The sequence below is a fragment of the Danio rerio genome, chromosome 15, assembly GCF_052040795.2.
Source record: "Danio rerio strain M-AB ecotype USA chromosome 15, GRCz13ab, whole genome shotgun sequence".
Lineage (NCBI taxonomy): Eukaryota > Metazoa > Chordata > Actinopteri > Cypriniformes > Danionidae > Danio > Danio rerio.
This window is the reverse complement of record NC_141035.1, coordinates 27,837,797-27,861,114: the sequence shown is the minus strand read 5'-3', so window position 1 is coordinate 27,861,114 and position 23,318 is coordinate 27,837,797. Positions and strand designations below refer to the sequence as shown.

General features: G+C 35.8%; 2 protein-coding genes across 24 annotated transcripts in view; one reads left to right on the top strand and one right to left on the bottom strand.

The window, feature by feature from the left end:
• Positions 1 to 1,342: 1,342 nt before the first annotated feature.
• On the bottom strand, positions 1,343 to 16,447 carry slc35f2l (info solute carrier family 35 member F2, like). Of its 22 annotated transcripts, none has more exons than XR_015509494.1 (10): positions 16,339 to 16,447; positions 14,261 to 14,436; positions 14,000 to 14,127; positions 10,861 to 11,020; positions 10,617 to 10,773; positions 6,818 to 6,870; positions 6,585 to 6,739; positions 2,764 to 3,114; positions 2,123 to 2,617; positions 1,343 to 1,913 (listed from the first exon to the last, which is right to left on the bottom strand). XR_015509494.1 is itself a non-coding variant. In XM_087284219.1 (8 exons), exons 1-8 carry the CDS (start codon positions 16,437 to 16,439, stop codon positions 2,875 to 2,877), a joined length of 1,170 nt encoding a protein of 389 aa, XP_087140345.1. In that variant the 5' UTR covers positions 16,440 to 16,447; the 3' UTR covers positions 1,343 to 2,874. The 22 variants fall into 22 exon arrangements, 4 of the variants coding, with proteins under 4 accessions (XP_087140345.1, XP_087140346.1, XP_087140347.1 ...); XR_015509495.1 differs by having other exon boundaries at positions 1,343 to 1,901; XR_015509500.1 differs by having other exon boundaries at positions 1,343 to 1,901; positions 2,103 to 2,617; positions 14,039 to 14,127.
• A 2,736-nt stretch (positions 16,448 to 19,183) lies between these two features.
• vps53 (VPS53 subunit of GARP complex) overlaps positions 19,184 to 23,318 on the top strand; it is a 52,739-nt gene continuing 48,604 nt past the window's right edge. Inside the window, 4 exon segments of one of the 2 annotated variants that reach the window (NM_001007458.3) lie at positions 19,184 to 19,330; positions 20,210 to 20,290; positions 21,090 to 21,139; positions 21,238 to 21,304. In NM_001007458.3, the coding sequence (NP_001007459.3) occupies positions 19,244 to 19,330; positions 20,210 to 20,290; positions 21,090 to 21,139; positions 21,238 to 21,304 (285 nt within the window). In that variant the 5' untranslated portion in view covers positions 19,184 to 19,243. 2 annotated transcript variants of the gene reach the window in all.

Sequence of the window (23,318 nt, the reverse complement as noted above, 5' to 3'; positions counted from 1 at the left end):
TAAAATGATGCAACTGCTGCCAAAAATTGGCTGGTCTGAGTGTTTTAGAAACTGCTGATCTACTGGGATTTTCGGGCATAATCATCTCTAGGGTTTACAGAGAAGAATCTGAAAAGAGAAAATATCCAGTGAGCGGCAGTTCTGTGGGCACAAATGCCTTGATGATGCCAGAGGTCAGAGAAAAATGGCCAGACTGGCTGGAGCTGATAGAAAGGCAACAGTAAGTCAAATTACCACTCAACACATTACAACCGAGGTATGTAGAAACTGAGGCTACAATATACACAGGCTCAGCAAAATTGGACAATTAAGGTTAGAAAAACGTTGCCTGGTCTGATGAGTCTCTGATGATTTTCTGCTGTGACATTCGGTTGGTAATGTCACAATTTAGCGTCAACAACTGAAAGCATGGGTCGGACCTTTTATGACCACAGTGTACCCAACCTCTGTTGACTACTTCCAGCAGGATAACGCACCATTCCATAAAGCGTGAATCATCTCAGACTGGTTTCTTGAACATGACAATGAGTTCACTACTTAAATGACCTTCACAGTCACCAGATCTCAAATGGGATATGGTGGAACAGGAGATTTGCATCATGGATGTGCAGCTAACAAATCTTTAGCAACTGTTAATATGGTGCAAAATCTCGAGGAATATTTCCAGTACCTTGTTATATCTATGCCAGAAAGAATTAAGGCAGTTCTGAAGGCAAAAGCGGGTCCAACCTGGTACTTTTTTGAAAATAGCACAAGAAAATGTATTTCACGAGTTATAATCGCTAAATGTACAGTTTAATGAGCTTTTGCAACATTTGTCTGGACATATGCTGAAAACATCTGATATCTATATAATATTTGACTAACATTATTTAAAAGCAATTTTAATACACTAAATTAGGCAAAATAAACTTCATTTTGCATGTATTTTCGTGTATAATTATTTTATTTATGAAAGATACTGGTTACATCAATTGACATCACCCTACCATGCGATGAAAAAATGATTCATTGGATTTACTAAATATTTTTAAGGTAACTGATTACAAACAATTTGGGCTGAATTTAAACACAAATTAAGTTAAACATTACTCAATTTTATTGGTGTTTAAATTCAGCCCAAATTGTTTGTAATCAGTTACCTTTAAAATATTTAGTAAATCCAACAGATCATTTTTTCAGTGTGTTTCTTCGAAGGGTTTTTTGCTTTATTTTAAATGCTGGAAAAAGTATCATCTGACTACTAGAAATCATCATAGTGATTCTAAGCTATTTTCATGACTTCTAAAAGTGGAAGGAGGGACGTTTTACATCTTAATATTCAGTCAAACTGATGCACAAGTGGTGTTTATTGCGCAACTTTATTATTCTTTTAGATCTTCTCTAAACTGCAAATGCCTTCCATAATCAGCATATAACAACAATAATCTAAAAGACAAACAGAGGAGTTTTGTGGAGAACATCTGGGAATGCAAGACTTTCCAGGCAAAGTACAAATGCCATGAGATTACAGAGCAAAACCACATGATTCATTAGCATATTCAGCCCCGCTGTTCATCCAGCAGAAATCAAACAAACATCAGCCCACAAAATGAGTCCTCACAGTCTGAATCAATCGTGCAGAGTATTACGAGCTGATAAATGCAACCCAATTCTTCACTTGTGCTTTAAAGGACTTCAGTTTTGGAGTTTAGATGTTCGAACAGTTTTGGAGTTTGGACAATGTTTATATAATATTCTGGTGGAAAAGTCCAGGATATGATCACATGAGTCTGGATAAATGGTAACAAATACAAGCTTTACGCTATGCCCTTGAGAAATATTTATAAAAAAAATTCCCAGAGCTTATAATTTTGTTTTACTACTCCACACTCTCAGAAATAAAGGTACGTGAGATGTCACTGGGGTGGTACCTTATCAAAAGGTGCAAATTTGTACCTAAAAGGTCCATATTAATACCTTAAGGCTACTTATTATAAGTACAAAAATGTTCCTCTTAAAACCTAGAGGTACTAATATATACCTTAAGGTACCGATGTGCACCGTTTAAGTACAACCCTGTATCTTTTGAAAGGGTACCACCCCAGTGACAGCTCGTGTACCATTATTTCTGAGAGTGCACTGTAAAAAAATACTTTTAAATGAACAGTTTTCCGTATTTGGTGATTGATGTTGTTTTCCACTTATTTATGACTTGCATTCTGGGATCTTGATTTTTCCTCCTAAGGCTTTTGATGTTGAAAGGTTTGAAGTGATAGGCCCAGGATTACGCTACAAAAACCTGGTAACAAACTGCCCATACTTTATTAGTTATTTTAAATATCTCAATTCTCTCTGTATTATTTCTTAAATAATATATTGTCTCAAACTTGTTCATCTGCAGTGTTGAATTTTCAATATTTAAAATTTGACAGAGCATGATCCAGATCCCATAATGCAATTCAGAACTGTAAAAAAACAGAAAACACCATGTGAAAGTAACCTGTTAACTAGCAGATATTTTACAGTGAATATGGCAATGCAGTATATGATTAAACACAAAATATATGATCAAAAAATGTATGGGGTCATGATCTAAACCAGTGGTCACCAAACTTGTTCCTGGAGGGCCGGTGTCCTGCAGATTTTATCGCCAACCCTAATTAAACACACCTGACAATGCTAATCAAGCTATTACTAGGTATACTTGAAACACCCAGGCAGGTGTGTTTGAGGCAAGTTAGAGCTAAACCCTGCAGGGACACTGGCCCTCCAGGCCAGTACTGGTGATCGCTTTTCTAAACATTTACTTGCACTCAGTGTGCAATGTCACTTGTTTGATGTTAACATAACATTATATTAAAAACTATGAAAAGTGAACAGAATTGATGGAGACTAGAGTTTGACACTGTTTATGACGGCACATGCTGGTGGTGTTTCTCTCTGCTCTGCATGTGCACAGCTGATCTCTCCCTCACAGCCTTCAATACTGTTGTTGTCAGTGTCCGCTGTGTGATTGTCAACACCTTCTTCATCAGACAGCGGGTCAGAAAGTCTGCTTAACGTCGGAACGGTGTTAAACATGATGAACCCAATGAGGATTCCCACCAACGACACGATGTACAAGCCTGAGAACTGAGGAACAACACATGAGGTGAGGATGGACTGAAAAATTATGCATTTTTATTACACCATTTGTATGAAATAAACAACATCTAGAAATTGTCTAAACAAAGATAAATCTGGAGGGACATATGCAGAAGGCTACAGTGGCTGAGAGAGCTCAAACACAATGCAAGTTAAGAAAACCAACCCAGGCTCATTAGAAATATGTACCTCAGCCTATATTTTAGCAGAATGTAAAATACAGTGCTCCAGTTGCACTAATCCACTAGAGGGCGCTGTCTACATTTTTGTGAATCTGAAAAAAAGTTCTATAGGGTGTTTTTTGTTATCTGCTTGTTAAGTGTGATGTCACACAAAGCGACTTCCAGGTCCAAGCAAGTGTATCTGTCTGCGGACTGCAAGACGGGGGTGTAAGATGAAGAGGCGTAACTTGTAGTTTTCGAGATCCCATTGAATCATGCGAGATGTCACAGCGAAATGTTGTTGGCAAGATGTCGGAAATACTTACAAGTATTTTCTCCAAATTTATCCACAACCATTTAATTAGCTATATTATTAAATTCATTCAACATGCAACTCCTAACTTCTTCATCCGTTTTAGTAGGCGTCACCCCATGCGGTTACAAATAACAGCACAATGGCGAGTGCATCAAGTATAAACAGCATCAAGTATGAAGCTTCTGCAACTCAAGCCTTTAATTTAAAAGCTGTGATGGTTGGGTTCAGGGTTTGTAAAGGTGTAGACGTTTATAACGATGATGGTTGGGTTTAGGGTTGTAGTACAGTAGGTATAGGTGTTAATAACTGTGATGGTTGGGGAAGGTGTAGACATTAACAACTGTGATGGTTGGTTTAAGGGTTGGGTATAGTATGAATCACTGTGATGGTTGGGTTTAGGTTTGGGGAAGGTGTAGACATTTAAAACGGTGATGGTTGGGTTTAGGGTTGTGGTACAGTAGGTATAGACGTTAATAACTGTGATGGTTGGGTTTAGGTGTGGAGTAGGTGTAGATGTTATTAACTGATGTACAACGCCATCTTGCCGACTACATTTTATTACGCCCTGTCTTACAGTTCGCAGACAGACCCTATTCGGTCCAAGCGCTCTATCAAACTAATATCAGATGTCCAGAAAGTGTGTCATTTTTTTTAGTGAAGTTTAATTTTTAAACTAATTTCGAGAGGAGCATGTGCTTATGATTGACCCAGCTGGTCCACATTAGCTAATCATGATCTTCCAATCAAAGGATCCCAAGTCACTATATATATATCCTTATTTCCTTTCTACAACTATCTTCGTCTGGAAGAAACCCCCCTCCTCCCCTACTTCCTCCTTTATACAGAATGGGCGGCGCGGTGGCTCAGTGACTAGCACTGTTGCCTCACAGCAAGAATACCAGTGGTGTTGGGTCCTCGCTGAGCCATTTGGTATTTCTGTGTGGAGTTTGCATATTCTCCCTGTGGCTGCGTGGGTTTCCCCCGGGTTCCCCGGTTTCCTCCCACCATCCAAATGTCCTCTATATTATTGATAAGCCTAAACCTTTTTATAATATCTCACTTTCAGGAAGTTCGCCTTGGCCTCAGCAGCGGCGGAGTTTGAGATCAACCTGAGCTCAATCTCCCCTCACCCTGCAAGGGGCTCGAGGATCCATTGAGCTCAGGGCTCTTTCCCGGGACAGCATGCCAAACAAGCTATGCATAAATCATGAGCTAAGTGTTACCTCTTGAAGAAATTATTAAACTATTGGTGTCTGTGATGCAGCAAGTCCAGACACTGTTGTGTACACCATGATTTTATATAAAATTCACTTCAATGTGTGACGTGACTAAAAAGTGGACTAAAAGTCCATTCAAATGAGTTGTGGCTTATTTCCAGAAACAGTGCTCCATACGTCACCACTTAACAAGTGGATGTGTATAATTCAGCAAACCAGAAATTGTCTATATGGAGATAGGCAGTTGAGGCAAATGTAGTTGATTACAAATCATAGACAACATTAAGGTGTTTTGTGGCATATGTTTGGTGTTGTGCAAAAAACTGCTCAGAAATAATTCTGTATTTGTTGGTAACATGGCCCTGTGAAAAATTCTTAGTTTTAAAAGAAACACAAGATGAAGTCATTATACTGACCAGTAGTGTTTTGTTTTTTTTTACTTAGAAACTGCAGTCATGTTCTTCATTAATTAGATTAAAGGTTGATCGGAAAAAGTGGAGTAAATGTATTATTGCATAATTTTTTAGCATACCTTAGCTCATTTTATTTTTGATGTAAGCCTAAGCACGTGGTTTAAAGGACTTTAAAGGATTTTTGGGTTTGGGTGGAGAGACTGATGCTGAATCATGCACACAGTATTCTAGTGGGAAAGTCCAGGATAAAATCACATGAGTCTACAGACGATAAAAAAAATGCTTTACATTAAGTGCCTGAAGGTTATTTTTATTTTTAATATTCCAGTGTCAACAAGCTTGCTGTATGAGAACTCTTTCATACAGTAGGGGAAATAAGTATTGAATACATCATCATTTTTCTCAGAAAACATATTTCTAAAGGTGCTGTTGACTTGAAATTTTTGGTACCAACCAAAGAAATCCATTTATGCAAAGAAAACAAAACTAGTTTAAAAAAAATTAAATAAGTTTAAAATTAGTTTACTAATGAAGTTGTTATGTGATGAAATGACAGAGAAGTAAAGTATTTAACACATGAAAAAAGGAGCTGTAGAAAGGCAGTGAAAGCCCAGACAGCAGCTTAAATATTTCATTAGTTCTTCAGCAACCCTCTGCCCTTTGTCATTGTAAATTAATATTAGCTGCTTCACTTCGACATCTACATTACCAGGATGATGAAGATGAAACCAGGGTGGACATTTCAGCAAGACAATGAAGGAAACTCTTAAATTCTTTTAGAGAAAGAAAATCAAGCTGTAGAATGGCCCATCCATTCACCTGACTTAAATCCAATATAAAATACAAACTAAAGATCAGATTTGATAGACCATACCCACAGAACCAGCCAGATTTTTAAACTGAAGTCTGTTGAAGTCTGTAAAAACATCACACCTGAGCATGTGACCACATTCTCCCAATGAGAGGCGTCTTTAAGCTGCCATCACCAAAAAAGCCATTTATATAAAATATTAAATACATTTCAGTAGTTCAGCACTTTCTCCTTGTCATTTCATTATTACACATACACTATTATAACACAATTTATGTATTTATTTTTTGTTTTGTATTATTTTTTATGTTTGTATTGTATGGGTTTTTACCAAAATCTGTACTTGTCCACTAGGAAAAAACTTGACATATTTAAAACTTATTTCCCCCATTGTGTATATTTAACAAAACCCTTTTACAAAGTTTCCGAACATCAGATCCTCTGTTAAGTTAAGAAATATCCCTATCAGCCAATCAGAAGCAACTTTTATTTAAGTAAGCAGACTGATCAAAGACAATCTGAATAAATTACTTTACTCACGTTATAATGGAACAAAAAGAGCCCAAAGAACAGGCTGAAGAGGTCTCCGGTGAGTAAGGAAAGGTTAACCGCTGTGGCACTGCTCCTTTTTATCACCACAGGCATGAAGCTATAGAAGCCGTACATACAGAGCGCATATCCAGACAAGAGAAGAGCTGAGAGAAAAACAATAAAATGACATCACTGACACAACGGGTAAGCATTTTCATATGGCATTAGAACCCATACTTTACCCTTTTCCCATGTCCACTGAATGTTAGCCACTTCTTTATGTTCTAGAATCCCTCTGCAAGTGACCAAATTAAACAAATGATGTGGTGTTGACTTGAGGGGACAGTTCACCCCAAAAATATAAAAATGTCCTCATTTACTCACGGTCAAGTTGTTGTAATGTTTTATCTTAATTTTTATTTTCTGCATGTTAAACACAAAACAAGATATTCTGAAGAATGTTTAAAAAGTAACCATTGACAACCATATTAGGAACAAAAAATACTAAAGAGACAATCTGATGATGACCTGATGAATCAAAAACTGATGGACAATCCAACCTACTCCATTGACTTTGCATTGGGGGTGAATTTCTGGCGAACAAAATAAGCTTAACTGCTAAAACTGCTATGTGACAAGTTTCAGAGTAAGGTCGAATTAAAAGCAATGTTTCTTTCCTTCCCCATACCTCCAAAGCTAAAGAAGTACACTTTAAAATATTCAAGGATATTTACTCATCTTCAGTGTTTCTTAGACATAGATTTAATTTAGATCACAGCAATTGTACATCCTGTGAGGTTGACATTGAAACGACAGCACATAATTTTTTTTAATATTTATATGAACTTTCTGGTTTGATTTATTTTAATGGTGGTTAAAAGTTTCGCTCAAGTTGTCCTCCCAGTTTTCTAAAAATTGTATCTATCTATCTATCTATCTATCTATCTATCTATCTATCTATCTATCTATCTATATATATATATATATATATATATATATATATATATATATATATATATATATATATATATATATATATATATATATATATATATATATATATATACTTTTTTTTTTAGGGAAAGATGTTAATATTCAGTTTATATTAAACAATATTCTTGTTAATTAAAAAAGTTGTTAATCGTTTTTTTGGAATTTTGCCTTGTTGTGTTTGTGTTATATTGCAAAAACGAATTAAAAAAAGTTTCAGAGTAAGCAAGCTAAGCTAAATACACAACTACATTTTTAAAAGCTGTTGATTAATATACTCTCCTAAACCCCCTTCACTACCTCAAAAAAAAAAAAAAAAAAAAAATTGAAGGACACAAAAGCAGGGCACGGTGTGTATTATTAAAGAGCTTGCTTTACACCTGTTGGAATGTAACTTAACCCACAACAGGAAACATTCATTATTCTTAACCATGTTACAACGATTACTCAGCACTCTATGAGAACCTGTGAAGAGGAGATATATAAAAAAACTAAACTTTATTGGTCCATGTCAGCCCTTAGATTTTCTTACCTGGGCCTTTTGTTGGAGAAATGATCCATTTGAATGGCTCAACATGAAACATTTTAATATTTACAACTTTATTTTTTCACCAAACATTGGTGGGAAAAGCTGTTAGCTAAATTATGGCACTCGCAAATAACTTTAGGCGACTGCTTTTTCCTCACAGAGGCATACAGAGTGCCAGGATCCCCACAATTTTCTCATTATTTGAGCTGACGGTGCTTCACGTCCACCTATATCTACATGTATTGTCCCCCTTAAATAGCTGGTTTTTACAGTTTGTAGTTTATAAAAACTTAGTTCTGTTTTCTTCGTTTTGTCTGCTGTACACCATGTCACACAGCTGCTTTTGTGGATTGTTTAGTTTTTTGTAATTATTTAGGAATGACAGCGTGGCAGATTCCCTCCATAGAAAGTCAATGGAGAGGATTGGATTGTTTTCCTTCTAGTATGGAAATAGCCTATGTATTCTGTCTCTATCAATGACTGTTTCTCCACCAGCATTCTTAACAATATCTTCCTTTGTGTTTAACAGTAGAAAAACGAACTTAAAGGTGCAGTATGTAAGTTTGACACCCAGTGGTTGAACTAGGTATTGCATTCCTGGATCAAAACAAACGCAAGCTTAGGTTGCCGGATTGAGGACAGGAGTGAGTGATTTAAACCAAGTTCTAAATAAAAGCAACGGCACCCGATATAATTAATATTTTTAATATTAAAAGGAGTTTTTGTCCTAACCAACACCTCAAATTGGTATGTTAGAAACAGGTTATATTTCTCGCAGGTTAACAATAGAAAACTGACAATGATTACCACAGGTACACCTCATGTGCTTTATTTAGTGTTAAATGCTAACGCCTGTTTCACACCGCAAGCGTCAGCAGCGCGTGAGCAGAGCGTGCGCAGCGCGTATGTCGAGCATTAGCAGCACGCAGGCGTTTGACTTTCACACCAGCTGCGTCTGCAGCACGCAGCTCTTCGGCAGCTGCTGCAGAGATCAACCTATCTCTGTCTATTCTACCTAGTTACCCATGTCTCTCTGTATACAAATACACTTTTTAAACTTTTCATCTGCACCAAAGCCCCTCCTATGCTGTTTCTTTAACCTGCAAATCTTTATTTTACGAATTTTATAGATCCAATAGTACTGTATGCTTCTCAAGCTAACTTATATGAGAAGTGTCTACAGTCAGAAGACAATCGTCTGTGATATCATGTCATTTGTTTTTTGAAATATTAGGTTGCTGTAGACCTAGTTATAATCATATTTATACAATATAGTTATAATGATATTTATACATGATCAAACTAGTGTTACTTTCTCCGCTTCAGTGATGTCCAGCGGCAGAATAACAGCTCGTTAATTCATGCTCGTGCAGATGATGAGACGGACAAAAGTAACCAATGCATGCCATTCTTTTACTTATTTTCGTGTTGTCAGATTCACAGTGCAAACAGCTCCCGGTAGGAATAACTCGAGTGAACATAAAACAAAGCCGATTAAACTTTCTTGCTCTGCTCAGCTGCACAGAACACAGCGAGCTCACATAATCCAGTATGCGTGTCGAACTACACTACCCACAATACACTTCGCTATAGACTACAAATCCCGTAAATATTCTATTTCCCCTCTCCTTAAACACTAGCGTGCAACTTAAGCGAAACTGATACTAAAATGGTTTTACATTTGGTTTTGTAGTTCGGGCCTAAATAAATGTTTGTTGCCGTTTTTTAATCGTTTTAAGTACATTTGAATGATATATATAAATCATTTGACATTATTAACGCATGTATTGGGTAAAATTGCTACTTTTTACTGTCATTCAATGTGTTTTGGTCATTATCAATGCACTGTCACTTTGAGCGTGAGCAGTGCGTCAAAAATAGACTCAGCGCCGAAACTATCGCTGCACTGCTGCTTCGGCGACGCTCACGCCTCGCTCTGACGCGCTGCTGCTGCGTGCGGTATGAAAGCTCTAATCTGTTAACATGGACGCCGAAAACACACGCGCTGCTCACGCTCTGCTCACGCGCCGCTGACGCTTGCGGTGTGAAACAGGCGTAACAATGTGAGTTTGAATGCCATTTTACATGACATTTATTGCCATACTACTGAAAGCAGCAGCAGATAGTTCACCTCAGGTTTTGAAAATAAAATAAACTGTTTGAAATTAAACTTTAGAACTAAACACATATGAGTGATTCAGCATGTAAATTTAGTAATGCTAAAGTGGGTTTATATGTATTAAATAGATTATAACCCTTACCATTTCGTTCTGACACGGAAAACACATTTTTAAAGCAAAATATTTGACTTTAGCTTTGTTTTTAAGATAAACAAGTATGTTCATGTATCTTAAATATCTGCAAAAATATTATATTATTTTTCATTCTTTAGATGAGTCAAAAACTACATACAGCACCTTTAAATATCTTTGCAACCTGAGAATAAACCATGATAAAATTTTCGGTTTTGGGTGAACTATCGCTTTAGGGAGTATTTTGTAATTTTTCAGAACCAAACTCACAGTTGGATTGCGCTGATAATAGACCCAAAGAGGCCAACCATCCCCAGAAACTCCACCCGGCTCAGATTCTTCACTGTGTATTCCTGGCACACATTAGAGATGGCATACAGAGTGGCACTAACTAAAACCAGACCATCACCCAGGAGCACGTCACTGGCTGTTGACAGACACAGGAATGATTATGGTTTGACTTATACAAAGTTTTGTAGCTGATTTTGTTCCAGAGAAGCATCTTGCTCCTCACATGATCCCTGGTCTTGTCCAGCGAGGATGTCTGCTCCCACCATGGCTCCCACCCCGGCCAGACAGATGCCTACAGCTGCATAATGAATGATCCTGTAGCGGGTCTTCAGGAAGAACCAGGACAAGATCATTAAAACTGGGATAATAAAGCAGTCCAGCAGCTGAAACACAGACAAGAAGGTTGGTTGATGAAATAACTGTTTGCTTTAAGTATTTCAATGCTTTTGTTAATGTGTTACATTGTGAAATGCAAATTAAAATGCTTAAACGTTTAGAACTGTTTTAAAAACAATATTTAATACTTGTATTCATCAAATATAATTCATTCAAGCATAATTCATTACAATGTAACTATTTACTGTAATTAAATGGCTTATTTACTGAAAAGTAAGAGTTTGCTATTGATTTTTTAGATCATTTAATAAGTTACTTATAATTTACTTATCTTAAATACTTTAAATCAAGTCACACAGGCAGAGTAAGAATTTTATTTTCAACTATAGAGTTATTATACTGCTGAAATGCATAAGATAAATATATTTTTTAATTTTTCTTGCATAAATTTGTCAATCAACCTCAGTCCTGATCAAAACTACTATGTTTTTAAAAATTACAGGATTTTAACTTTTTAATTGCCAAGTTCACAAATGATGTCACTGATTTGGTGAAAAAACACACACACTGACGTATTATAAAAATAAAAAGTAGTTGTGGACTGTAGTTCTTTACCTTGTATCACAGTCTGACATGTGAACAATTAGTAACAACATTGGCTTTGATGCATTGTTAGATTTTCATTTTTTCTCTCTAATTTACTGCTAGCGGCTGTTTCTGTCCAATTGTATAACCACATTTGTTGGTGCATAAATACAGTCTTTGTTTTTGTTTACTCCTTGTAGTTCTGAGAGCTGAGGTTTTCTCAGACACAAGTGCACAAAAGTCACTCTCACACTCACAGACAAACATACACACACTTTAATGCAACCCAGACTCATTCTGATAGCCCTATATACACTCAATAAATTACGTTGCTGCTTGTTAAAACTGCTTATTTAATATGAGTTGAACCAACACATTTTTTAAGTCTTTGCGGAGGACAACTTGATTGTTTTATGTTTAATCCACTTGAATTTGTAAAAATATTTGAGTTAACTTAATCAATTTGTGTTGGGACAACATGAAAGAATCATGTGGAACCCAAGATTTTTTACAGTGTACATTTCTGGAGAGAGCAGAATACATCTCATGTTATTTTTCCTGCTGTTTAGTGCCATTTGCAACAGCTCTTTTTACGTAAATCCACCAGAGGCCACTGTTGACTAACTCACTGACTGACTGACCAACCGACTTATCCCCCCACCCTCCTCCTTCCCTAAACCCAACCCATTTAATTTCATTTTCTTGTCGGCTTAGTCCCTTTATTAATCCAGGGTTGCCACAGCAGAATGAACTGCCAACTTATCCAGTCATTTTTTACGCAGGGGATGCCCTTCCAGCCGCAACCCATCTCTGGGAAACATCCTCACACACATTCACACACACTCATACACTACGGACAATTTAGCCTACCAAACTCACCTGTACCGCATGTCTTTGGACTGTGGGGGAAAGCGGAGCACCTGGAGGAAACTCACGCGAACGCAGGGAGAACATGCAAACTCCACACAGAAACGCCAACTGAGCCGAGGCTCAAACCCGCGACCCAGCGACCATCTTGCTGTGAGGCGACAGCACTACCTACTGCGCCACTGCTTCGCCCAACCTAACCTATAGTATATTGAAAAGCACAGGTTGACCCAACGTACGTGTCAAGCTACCAGAAAAACTAACCGGTCAGCTGGTTAGCAAGAAAAGGAATGGCGTCATACTGCCCTGTAGCATTCGTTTGAAAGATGAAATGCAGCCATACGTAGCTCTGGCTACGTAATTCGTGATCTCCAGAAATATAGGGTTATGTTTTCAGAATGAGCCTATGTTGCAACACTTTGCTCTTATACTCCAGAAACTAAGCTTTTTTTGCACAGGCCTATCTAAAGGTTTATTGGTGCCAACTGATGATCAACAGTTAAAATGACAGATTTTACCTCTTCCCAACAGGATAAAATCACCAACAATCAAAAATACTTGATTATATAAAGTCATGGTTTTGCATTTAAAAAAATGTGGTTATAATGGAAGTCAATGGGGCAAAAACAGCCACCAGTTTGGGAGAAAAACTGAAATTCAATCAAAAACAATGCCTAAAAGGCGATTTTGTTTCACATGTCCAAGACTTTAATAAAAGGTAAAAAATGTATGCAAAAAAAAAAAAAAAAAGATTGAACATTTCATCTAATCATCTCATTTCATCTAATCTAAGAAAGAACATTTCATCTAATGCTTTTTTACAGCAGTTTAAATTAGAGGATGTTTTCATCCCAAACATAACAAAAGGGTAGTACATTTGTCCAGAGTATACTGTTGAGATTTTAAGAAAATTGCAAAGCATTTTGTCAAAATATGTGTCAATATAAGTTTTGTCACCAAAAATCATTCTGCTAGCTGAGACAGAAAAATCTATGGCCAAATTAAGACTCAAAATCACCCCAGAGTGGATAAAAACATCCCCCAAAAAGTACATAAGGGTTAAGTATATATATATATTAAAAAACCTAAAGGGCAAAATTTGACTTTAATGTAAAGAAATAAAAGTTTAACTTATATTGTGTATGCGCTTTATTTAAGGATTTTAAGGATTTTAAGTAGTATTATACAATCAAACAATTAAAATATCATTTTGAAATTACATTTCAGACCTAGTTTATATGTAAAATAAATTCAAATACAATTTAATAATAGTATTAGTACTTAGTAATCAATAACTTTTTAAAGTAAACTTGTCTTTTTGAAAAAAATGAAAATAAAGACATGTATTATGATAACTAATTTACTTAAATATCCAGACTGATCCAGACTAAAAATGCTGACAATTCAGATGGAAATCACAGGAATAAATGACAATTTTAAAATATATTCAAACAGAAAATACTAATATCAAATCTACTATTATTTCACAATATTACTGTTTTTACTGTATTTTAATCAGCACACCTAGTGAGCATGAGAGAATGATAATGATACTGTATATGATCTAATCTGACCTGTATGCTGGTTAATGTGGTGTACTGGTATGCTTTCACCACTGCATAATTTGCCTCCACATCTGCCACCGCCAACAATAGATACTTCCACCATTTTGTCTTTAATATCTGCAAAATATTTCCATCACCTACATTAAAAGAGAGGCATCCTGAATATCGCATGCCAGAAAGTGTCAGATATCTGAAGAGCTTTAAATAATGAACAAGATTGAAACAAGAGATTGAAATTCATTGAAAATCTGATGATTCGTGATCAAATACCTCTTCTGAAGATAAGTGCCATGGTGTAAGTGATGCCCAGGAGTGTGTAGTTAATAAAGCTCTGCAGCATAGGGGTATTCAGATAGTAAACGGATGCCAGATACTGTGATGTTACAGCAGTGCCACAGATCAGAGCTGAGAGGCCTTGTCCCATCAGCAGAATCTTCAACAGCTGCCTGCAATCAACATCCACTGGAATCATTGCAATCTTTTATCAAGGTTTTGAGACGATTCTTTTCTAATGACATTTTTAAAGGGATAGTTCACACACGGACATGGATAAATTCTGTCACCATTGCTCATTCTCTAATTGTTCAGAGCCTGTTTGAGGATTTTTTTTCTGTTGAGCACAAAGGAAGATATACTGAAGACTGTTGGAATAAATAGCCATTGACTTCCATAGCATTTTTTTGGATGTCAATGGAAATTTTTTCCCAACATTCTTCATAATGTCTTGTTTTGCGTTCAACAGGAGAAATAAATTCATGAATATTTAGAACCTCTTACTTAGATTCAGCACCAAAAGGCTGGGTTAGGTCATTTTAAATAAGTGAACAAGAAACAAAAATATTTTTTTGAGTGTAAATGATTGCTCTAAAATTTATGTATAAACTATATATGACAAGTTCATTTGAAAATGTTTTTAATAATTTCATAAATCATGTTTTTGTTCTGCATCGAAGAGCTAATTTGCCCTAAGAAAGCATGACAGGAAAATGTGTCAAAATTGTGTTTATTGGTTTTTGCAAAAGAAATCATACATAAAAATAAAACAACTATAATACAAATATAGTATGTGACCCTTGACCAAAAATCCAGCCTTGTTTTATGGGTATATTGTAACAATAACCAAAAATCATTAGAATATTAAGTAAAGATTGTTTTCACAGTGGCTCAGTGGTTAGCACAGTCGCCTGGCAGCAAGAAGGTTGAGTCCTGGCTGGGTCAGTTGGCATTTCTGTGTGGAGTTTCCATGTTCAACCCGTGTTGGCGTGGGTTTCCTCCTGGTGCTCTGGTTTACCCCACAAGTCCAAAGACATGCAATACAGGTGAATTGAATAAACTAAATTTGCCATAGTGTATGAGTGTAAGTGAGTGTGTATGGGTGTTTCCCTGGTACTGGGATGCAGCTAGAAGGGCATCCGCTTTGTAAAATATATGCTGGATAAGTTGGGGGTTCATTCCACTATGGTGACCCCTGAGGAATAAAGGAACTAAGCCAAAGGAAAATGATTGAATGAATGAATGTTTCATGAACATATTAAGTAAATTTGCTATTATAAATAAATCCACATATTTGATTAGTAATGTTCAATTTTAATTTTTAATTTGACGACATTAAAGGCAATTTTCTCTATATTAAGAATTTTCTGAACCCTTAGGTTCCAAATATTCAAATAGTTGTACCAACCATAAATCAATAAAAAAGCTTACTTATTCAGCCTTCATGTGATGTGTATAACTCTCAATTTCAGAAAATTGACACTTATTTATGGAATCTGAGAAATACTGAATACTAATACTGAAATCTAATTAAAAACTAATAAACAATTATTAGTTCATTCATTAATTAATTTTCTTTTCGGCTTAGTTCCTTTATTAATCTGGGGTTGCCACAGCTGAATAAACCACTAATTTATCCAGTATTGTTTTACGCAGCGGATACCCTACCAGCTCCAACCCAACTCTGGGAAACATTCATACACACTCATTTACACTCATACACTACGAACAATTTAGCTTACCCAATTTACCTTTAGCGCATGTCTTTGGACTGCGGGGGAAACTGGAGCACCACATGAACGCAGGGAGAACATGCAAACTCCACACAGAAACGCCAACTAACCCAGCCGAGGCTTAAACCAATGACTTTATTGCTGTGAGGTGACAGCATTGTCTACTGCGCCACTGCGGTGCTAAAGTTAAAAATGAAAACTGAAAATATTTCTTTGGAGGCTATTTTAAACTATTTATAAAACAACATGAATAATACTAAAATAACACAACAGCATAACTTAAGAGTGATCCATGGAGGATAAAATAAAAGCCTGATTTTCACTATGGTCTTACACACTCACCATGTGAAAACATCTCTCCATTTAGGCAATCCTTCTCTCATTTTAAAGCAGAGAGTGTTCAGCTGCTCCCGAGGCATCTTGCGTCTTCTCTGTGGACTCATTCATCTCTGAGAGCTTCGAGACAGAAGCTCAGTGCGTAATACGATCAATCATTTACAGTTTAGGAAACAAAGTACACATGCGCCAGAGATCTTGAATTCACAGTGAGCTAATCTTGAACTTTAAGCTAAGGAGAATGAGAAGACAGTGGTTGGGATTTCAAACATTTAACCTGGCCCTACCAACAAAGTGGAGGGTGATTGACCGGCATTGAGCAGAACAACTGAATATGTTTGTGAATGGGATACACTGTCATATGTGTATTCATTGAATTAAAACAACTGTTAAAAATGACTAAAGACAAATCTCTCTCTCTAATAATAATAAAAACCAAACCAATTTTTATATACAATTACATAAGAGCTGATTGATTTATGGATTGTTAGGATAGGAGTATATTTGACAGAAACCAAGAATCATTTTTGCATTATCTTAGTTTTTTTTGAGCATCGATAAAGATTCTTGAACTTTTTTTATGTCTGTACTTATCAGTGTTCTGCGATATTGTAATTCTGTATGCTATATGAATCTGTCTGTGAGTCTAAAAACAAAGTTGATGAACCAGCTTAAAATCTGTTCAAAGATAGTAGGAAAGCCTCTTGAGAAATTATATGACCATTTGTATTACAAGAACCTCACAAGGCTGGCAAGAAACATCATTTTGAACCATGTGTTAAATCATGAATTTAAGTCTATTTAGAGTCTCAAGATTTAATAAAGTGAAAATAAAAAAGTAATTTGTACATCATTGTACATTAATTGAAGCTGAATAAGGCCTGTGTAAAATGAATGTATTTATTTATTTATTTATTTATTTATACATTTATCTATCTATTTATTTATGTGTTTGTTTGTTTGTCTTTGTCTCTTAGAAAGGAGTTTTTATCATGCTGTTATGCAAGAAAAATTTCAGATCCAAGTCTGAAAATAAAGTTTTGTATTGTAGAAACACAGCTATTTGAATATCTGGAATCTTTATTTTTTTGTTAAGAAAAGCACCTTTAATGTTGAAGCAGTGGCGCAGTAGGTAGTGCTGTTGCCTCACAGCAAGAAGGTCGCTGGTTCGAGCCTCGGCTCAGTTGATGTTTCTGTGTGGAGTTTGCATGTTCTCGTGGGTTTCCTCTGGGTGCTCCGATTTCCCCCACAGTCCAAAGATATGCGAAACAGGTGAGGGAAAGCTAAATTATCAGTAGTGTATGAGTGTGTGTGTGAATGAGTGTGTGGATGTTTCCCAGAGATGGGTTGCGGCTGGAAGGTAAAAACTTGCTGGATATGTTGGCGGTTCATTCCGCTGTGGTGACCCCAGATTAATAAAGGTACTAAGGGAATGAATGAATGTTGTCCAAATGAAGTGCACATTACTAATTAAAATTATGTTTTAATATATTTACAGTAGGAAATGTACTTAATATCTTTACTCAATATTTCAATGATTTTTGGCATATAAGAAAAATCAATCAATGTATTATTAGCTATTGCCAAAATATCGATCATTTCAATGTGGTCATGTCATTGGCCCATGAACATTTTCTGCTTGTTTCAAACTATTTCATAACTGTAAGAAGAGGCAAGTCAATCATAATTTAATATTAAAACCACTAGCATAAGATTATTTAACAATATGTGGCTCTTTTTTGGATTCTCAGAAGCTATAGAAATTAAAGATGTAAAACAGGAAATACATTGGGGCCATTGTTTTTGTTTACATCCCTCAAAACCATGAAACATAAGACCATGGTCACATGTGCTGATGAATTAGGTTATACCGATCACACTGTTTGTGTTTTGATTAACTTAAAAGAACTGGCTGATAAGAGTGATCAGTACGTAAATGAAATGATTTTGTAATTTATAAGGCTCCACGACTTGACTTACATGTGAATCTGTGTTTTCAGCATAGATGTTGATGTTTGCTATACTCGATTTTAATGTACTTTAGCCATTCTCTGTCATCTATATTATCTCAGACAGTCTGACCTGATGAGATACTTGTATTATATTGTATTCTAGTCAGTTTGGATCCTCTTTTGAATGAATCTTTCCATATTGTTTTTATTTTTGTGCACCCTACGATTTTGAAACCTTGGAAGCCTGTAAACAAAGAAAGTATAAATTAAATGGTATTTACAGTAAATGGTGGCTCAATGGTTAGCACTGTCACCTCAAAGCAAGAAGGTCCCTGATGATTCTTGGCTGGGTCAGTTGGCATTTCTTTGTTTGCATGTTCTCCCCGTGTTGTGGGGGTTTCATCTGGGGTGCTCCACAGTCCAAAGACTTGCGATATGGGTGAATTGAATAAACTAAATTGGCCATAGTGTATGAGTGCGTGTGTGAGTGCGAGTGTATAGGTGTTTCCCAGTACTGGGTTCGCTGTGAAAAACATATGCTGGATAAGTTGGTGGTTCATTCCACGGTAGCGACCCCTGAAGAATAAAGAGACTAAGCCGAAAGAAAATGAATGAATGAATGAATGAATATGGATGCTAATTTCATTAACACAAAGTTATAAAGTATTATAAATGAAGACATAAATAAGGATGCAAAAGGGTGACCATTACAACATTAGACAAGCCAAGGTAATTTGTTACAATATTAAACTAACAATATAAAAATACCCAGATATAATGTTTGTTCTCACCTTTACAGTCTATATGGTTGTCACACAACATCACCCCCAAGAGTGAACGTGTTTGGTCTCCAGCGCGACAGATGGCGCTAATGAATCAAATTTCTCCTGCGCGTCGACACCGGTAAAGAAGTATTCGCGTCAGCACAGGGAAATAAACCAGACAGTTTACTGTTCACAATGATGGAGGATGAAGAATTAGAATTTGTGGAAGATTTAGAGGCGATATTACACCTTACCCCAGAAGTGCAATTGGCGATTGAGCAGGTAACTCGGATTTGTTTTTCTTTGCGTATGTTTTTGAGAGTGTCAGAGAGTAAACACAAGCTGTCTGTTGTCTTCAGAGATGCTAATAGCCAGTTTCCAATAAACGTCTCCATTTATGCTAACAAATTTGCTCATGTCTTGTTCACTTATCATTTTGTTTGTGTTCAGAACTGTTTCCAGAACAAACTTCAGTTTTAAAACGACAAATCAGCCAACGCAAATGTTTAATTTCTCGCGTGTTACTTGAGGGCGTAAATACTCTTAACGTTAAGTTACTGTAAATACAGGAGAAAACTGTTTTTGAATACAAATTATATTGTATTCTAATTAATGATGTGTTAGGAATCATATAGGCCATGTTCTTTACAATGATAATATAAAATGCTATACTTTTGTAAGGAAATATTCTGTATATTATTTCATGGGCTTTCTTATAGTGTTGAAAATCTGTTAAATATACCATAAAACCTAAATATATGTGCACTACTACATTAATCTTTACAAATGCATGCTAAAACAGTAAGAAGTGTGGAACGCATTAGGTAATTAACTTATTTTTCTGTTAAAAAGATAGAGATTATAAGCAATGTTTATTAACCGATTTGTCAAAAAAGAAGAGATTATAAGCAATGTTTACTAATAATAGCAAAGAGCATTGTTTATTGAGCTCAATCAAGCCACAATCATTCCATTTTTAATGCTTAGCCAGTCCAACATGATATCTATGGTCTATGTTTGGTGACACCTCAACAGACTGCACTGTAAAAAAATATATCGACACCATTTTGTCCACAGAACATGTTTAACGTCCTTGATCAGCTGAGTCTGCTTTTATGTTTTTGTTCATGTTATTTGTTATTTGTATGATTTCTTTTTTAGGTTTTTCCCAGTCAAGACCCATTAGATCGAGCTGATTTTAATGCTGTTGAATACATTAATACCTTGTTTCCAACAGAGCAGGTGAGTCTGAATCAGATTATTGATCCAAATGATGAATGTGTACGTTTTATTATGATTTTTTTCTGCATTTAACAAGCTGCAAGCTTAAGTTATACATACCGGGATACATACACGTTTTGTGGTGATAAACTGATAATTAATATATCAAATGTTATCCCTGTTATTAGGTAACCCATGTTTAAGACCGGGACAAATCATTTAACGATAACATCTGTTTGTCTTGCATTGTTGCAGAGTATTATATCTCTTAAACTCATTTACTTCCAAATTTTCTCTTACATCTTTAACACAGAAACTCCATGCCTTCCTTAATATTATGTTGGTTAAATTAAGTTTTATATTTGGTGACAATAGTGAACAATTTGAAACAGCATGGTTAGAATTCCATTGAAATTCAATTGTTTTTAATTCTTAACAGTTGTTACGCCACAAGTAAACACAGAAATAATCACCTCTTACATCTAGATGTGTAAGAAGGAATAATGTAAACTTTAGTATGTAAATCTGGTTGTTTTAATTTTGTTTAGTTTTTTTTATAAAAAAGAAAAATTGCCCAAAGCCAACAACAACACTTTTAGAGATTCCAGAAATAAGAAAACATACAAGGTCACAACAGTACTTGTTGGGATTAAATGGGGTAATGTTCATATACTTGGCCACTAGAGAGCACTACTGCCTGTGAAGATAAAGATAATAAGATGTTGATTATAAAAAAAGAAACGTGTATAATCTGAACAATGTTATTTAAAAAAAAATCCATCTCTACTAGTTCATACTAATCTAATGAATCTCTTTTTAGTCCCTGGCAAATATAGATGAAGTGGTGAATAACATTCGACTTAAAATCAGGTAAGTTTTTAATAATTACACCTTGATGTGGTCAACATTTATGAATGTGGAATATTGTTTTTTTTATTAATTGATATTATTTATAATTTTCTAATCAGAAAGTTGGATGACAATATCAGAACAGTGGTGAGGGGACAGACGAATGTGGGGCAAGATGGCAGACAAGTGAGTTTTTAATTTCCATGAAACTTTTTACAGCGCCCCTACACCTGTTCTGTTGTGAACCAATGATGCTAGTATGAGTTACTTTGAATTCTTTAGGGTAGAAAAATAAAATATAAAGCTTTTTCCTTTCATAACTTGTTACTTGGAACATGTCAGGTAATAGAAGATCAGCATCAGATAAATGACATTAAATCAATGATTTGATTTAACATCCCAAGCCAGAAAGAAAAAATACACAAAAGAAGTTTGCAGAGGAGTTTGCATGTTTCCTTTGGTGTATGGTGTATGGGTGTTTTCCAGTGATGAGTTGTTCAGCTGAAAGGGCATCCGCTGCGTAAAACATATGCTGGATAAGTTGGCGGTTCATTCCGCTGTGGTGACCCCTGATTAATAAAGGGACTAAGCCGAAAAGAAAATTAATCAATAAATGAAGTTTGCAGAATAAATTGTTTATAAAAAAACTCATGTGACTTTGCCTTTAAAGAACAAGTGATGGGTAGGTACATGTTGCAGGTAAAAAAAAAAGAGTGATGCAAATGCAGGTCTAAGCAGAAGCCAAACTATGAAGAAAACAAGATACTGTGCAGTGCCAAGTTGTGGTCTGAACCCAACATTAGGAAACAGTGGTTGAAATTAGGGATGGGCTGGTATAAAATTCTGACTATATGATAACTTTGAATAACAATATCATGGTTTTAGGGGATTGTGATTACTGCTCTAAAATATGTTTTTAAATTTCTGGGTAAAATACAAGAACTTATTTTCCCCTTTTGAACACAATATATTTCAATTTGAGAAACATTTAAAATATTAAAAAAAAAAAAAAAAAAAACGTAAAAAAAATTTCGTACACCTACTTTAGGAACGGCTTGGCTTTTACAAACCACGGTATACCCTGAAAACGGTTATCATCCCATGCCTAGTTGAAATTTATTTCTTATGAAGTGCCGGACTGTCACTAGGAACTTGGTCTCTAGTTCAATTCATTTTAATGCATATTTGTTTACAGACAAGGTGCAATTCAATTAAGATTTTCAGACGGATTAAAAGTGAATGACTGCTGTTTCGACTATATTGCATCTGATAGTGATGCTGCACCACAAAACCTTTTTTTTTTTTTTTTTTTTTGCGTCGTCACTATTACTTTGTTACTACAGATCATTTGATATGTACGCTGCATTTATGAGTTTTTAATCTAAATCACAGCAGTGTCCATCTATGAATTATGTTTGCTGTTAATCACACATGCAGATGGTTACGTGGAGACACATATCACCCTGCAGCTCAAGTCTTTGGTTGCTCACTGAAGCTAGTTAGTACCTGGTTGCTTTTGGAAGTGGTGTTAATGAGGCCAGCAGGGGGTGCTAACAGTCTTGTGTGGTTCCTAATGCCCCAGTATAGTGATCGGGACACTATACTGTAGGTGAAAACCGTTAAATCGAGGTCCTGACACTCTGTGGTCATTAAACATCCCATTGCACGCCTCGTAAAGAGTAGGGCTGTAACTGCAGTGTCCTGGCCAAGTTCTCTCCATCGGCCCTTACCCATCATGGCTGCCTGATTATTTTTATCCCCTGCATCGGCTGTACCACTGTCTTGCATCTTCACCTGAAGCTGGTGTGTGGTGAGCGAACTGGCACTGTTGTCATATGTCTGCTGTCACATTATCCAGGTGGATGCCGTACACTGGTGGTGGTATGGATAGACCCCCTCTTGTAAAGTGCGTTGAATGTATGGCAACACACTATAAATACTCTATATTAATAAAAAATGTACATTAGGTTATAAGGGTGGACAAAAATTGATAAAGTGTAAATGGTTAGCCAATCATAACACTGCACATTTACTTCAGAGTCTACAATCCCATTTATAAACAGTGTTTTGATGAGGGTCAAAACAGAACTAGACAATACCCTTTTACTTCTAAATGATATTTTAGTGTAAAAAATCTTGATAACATTAAAGTAAAAAAAAAGGCAATATATAACCCTTAACACGCATGTAATGCAGATGG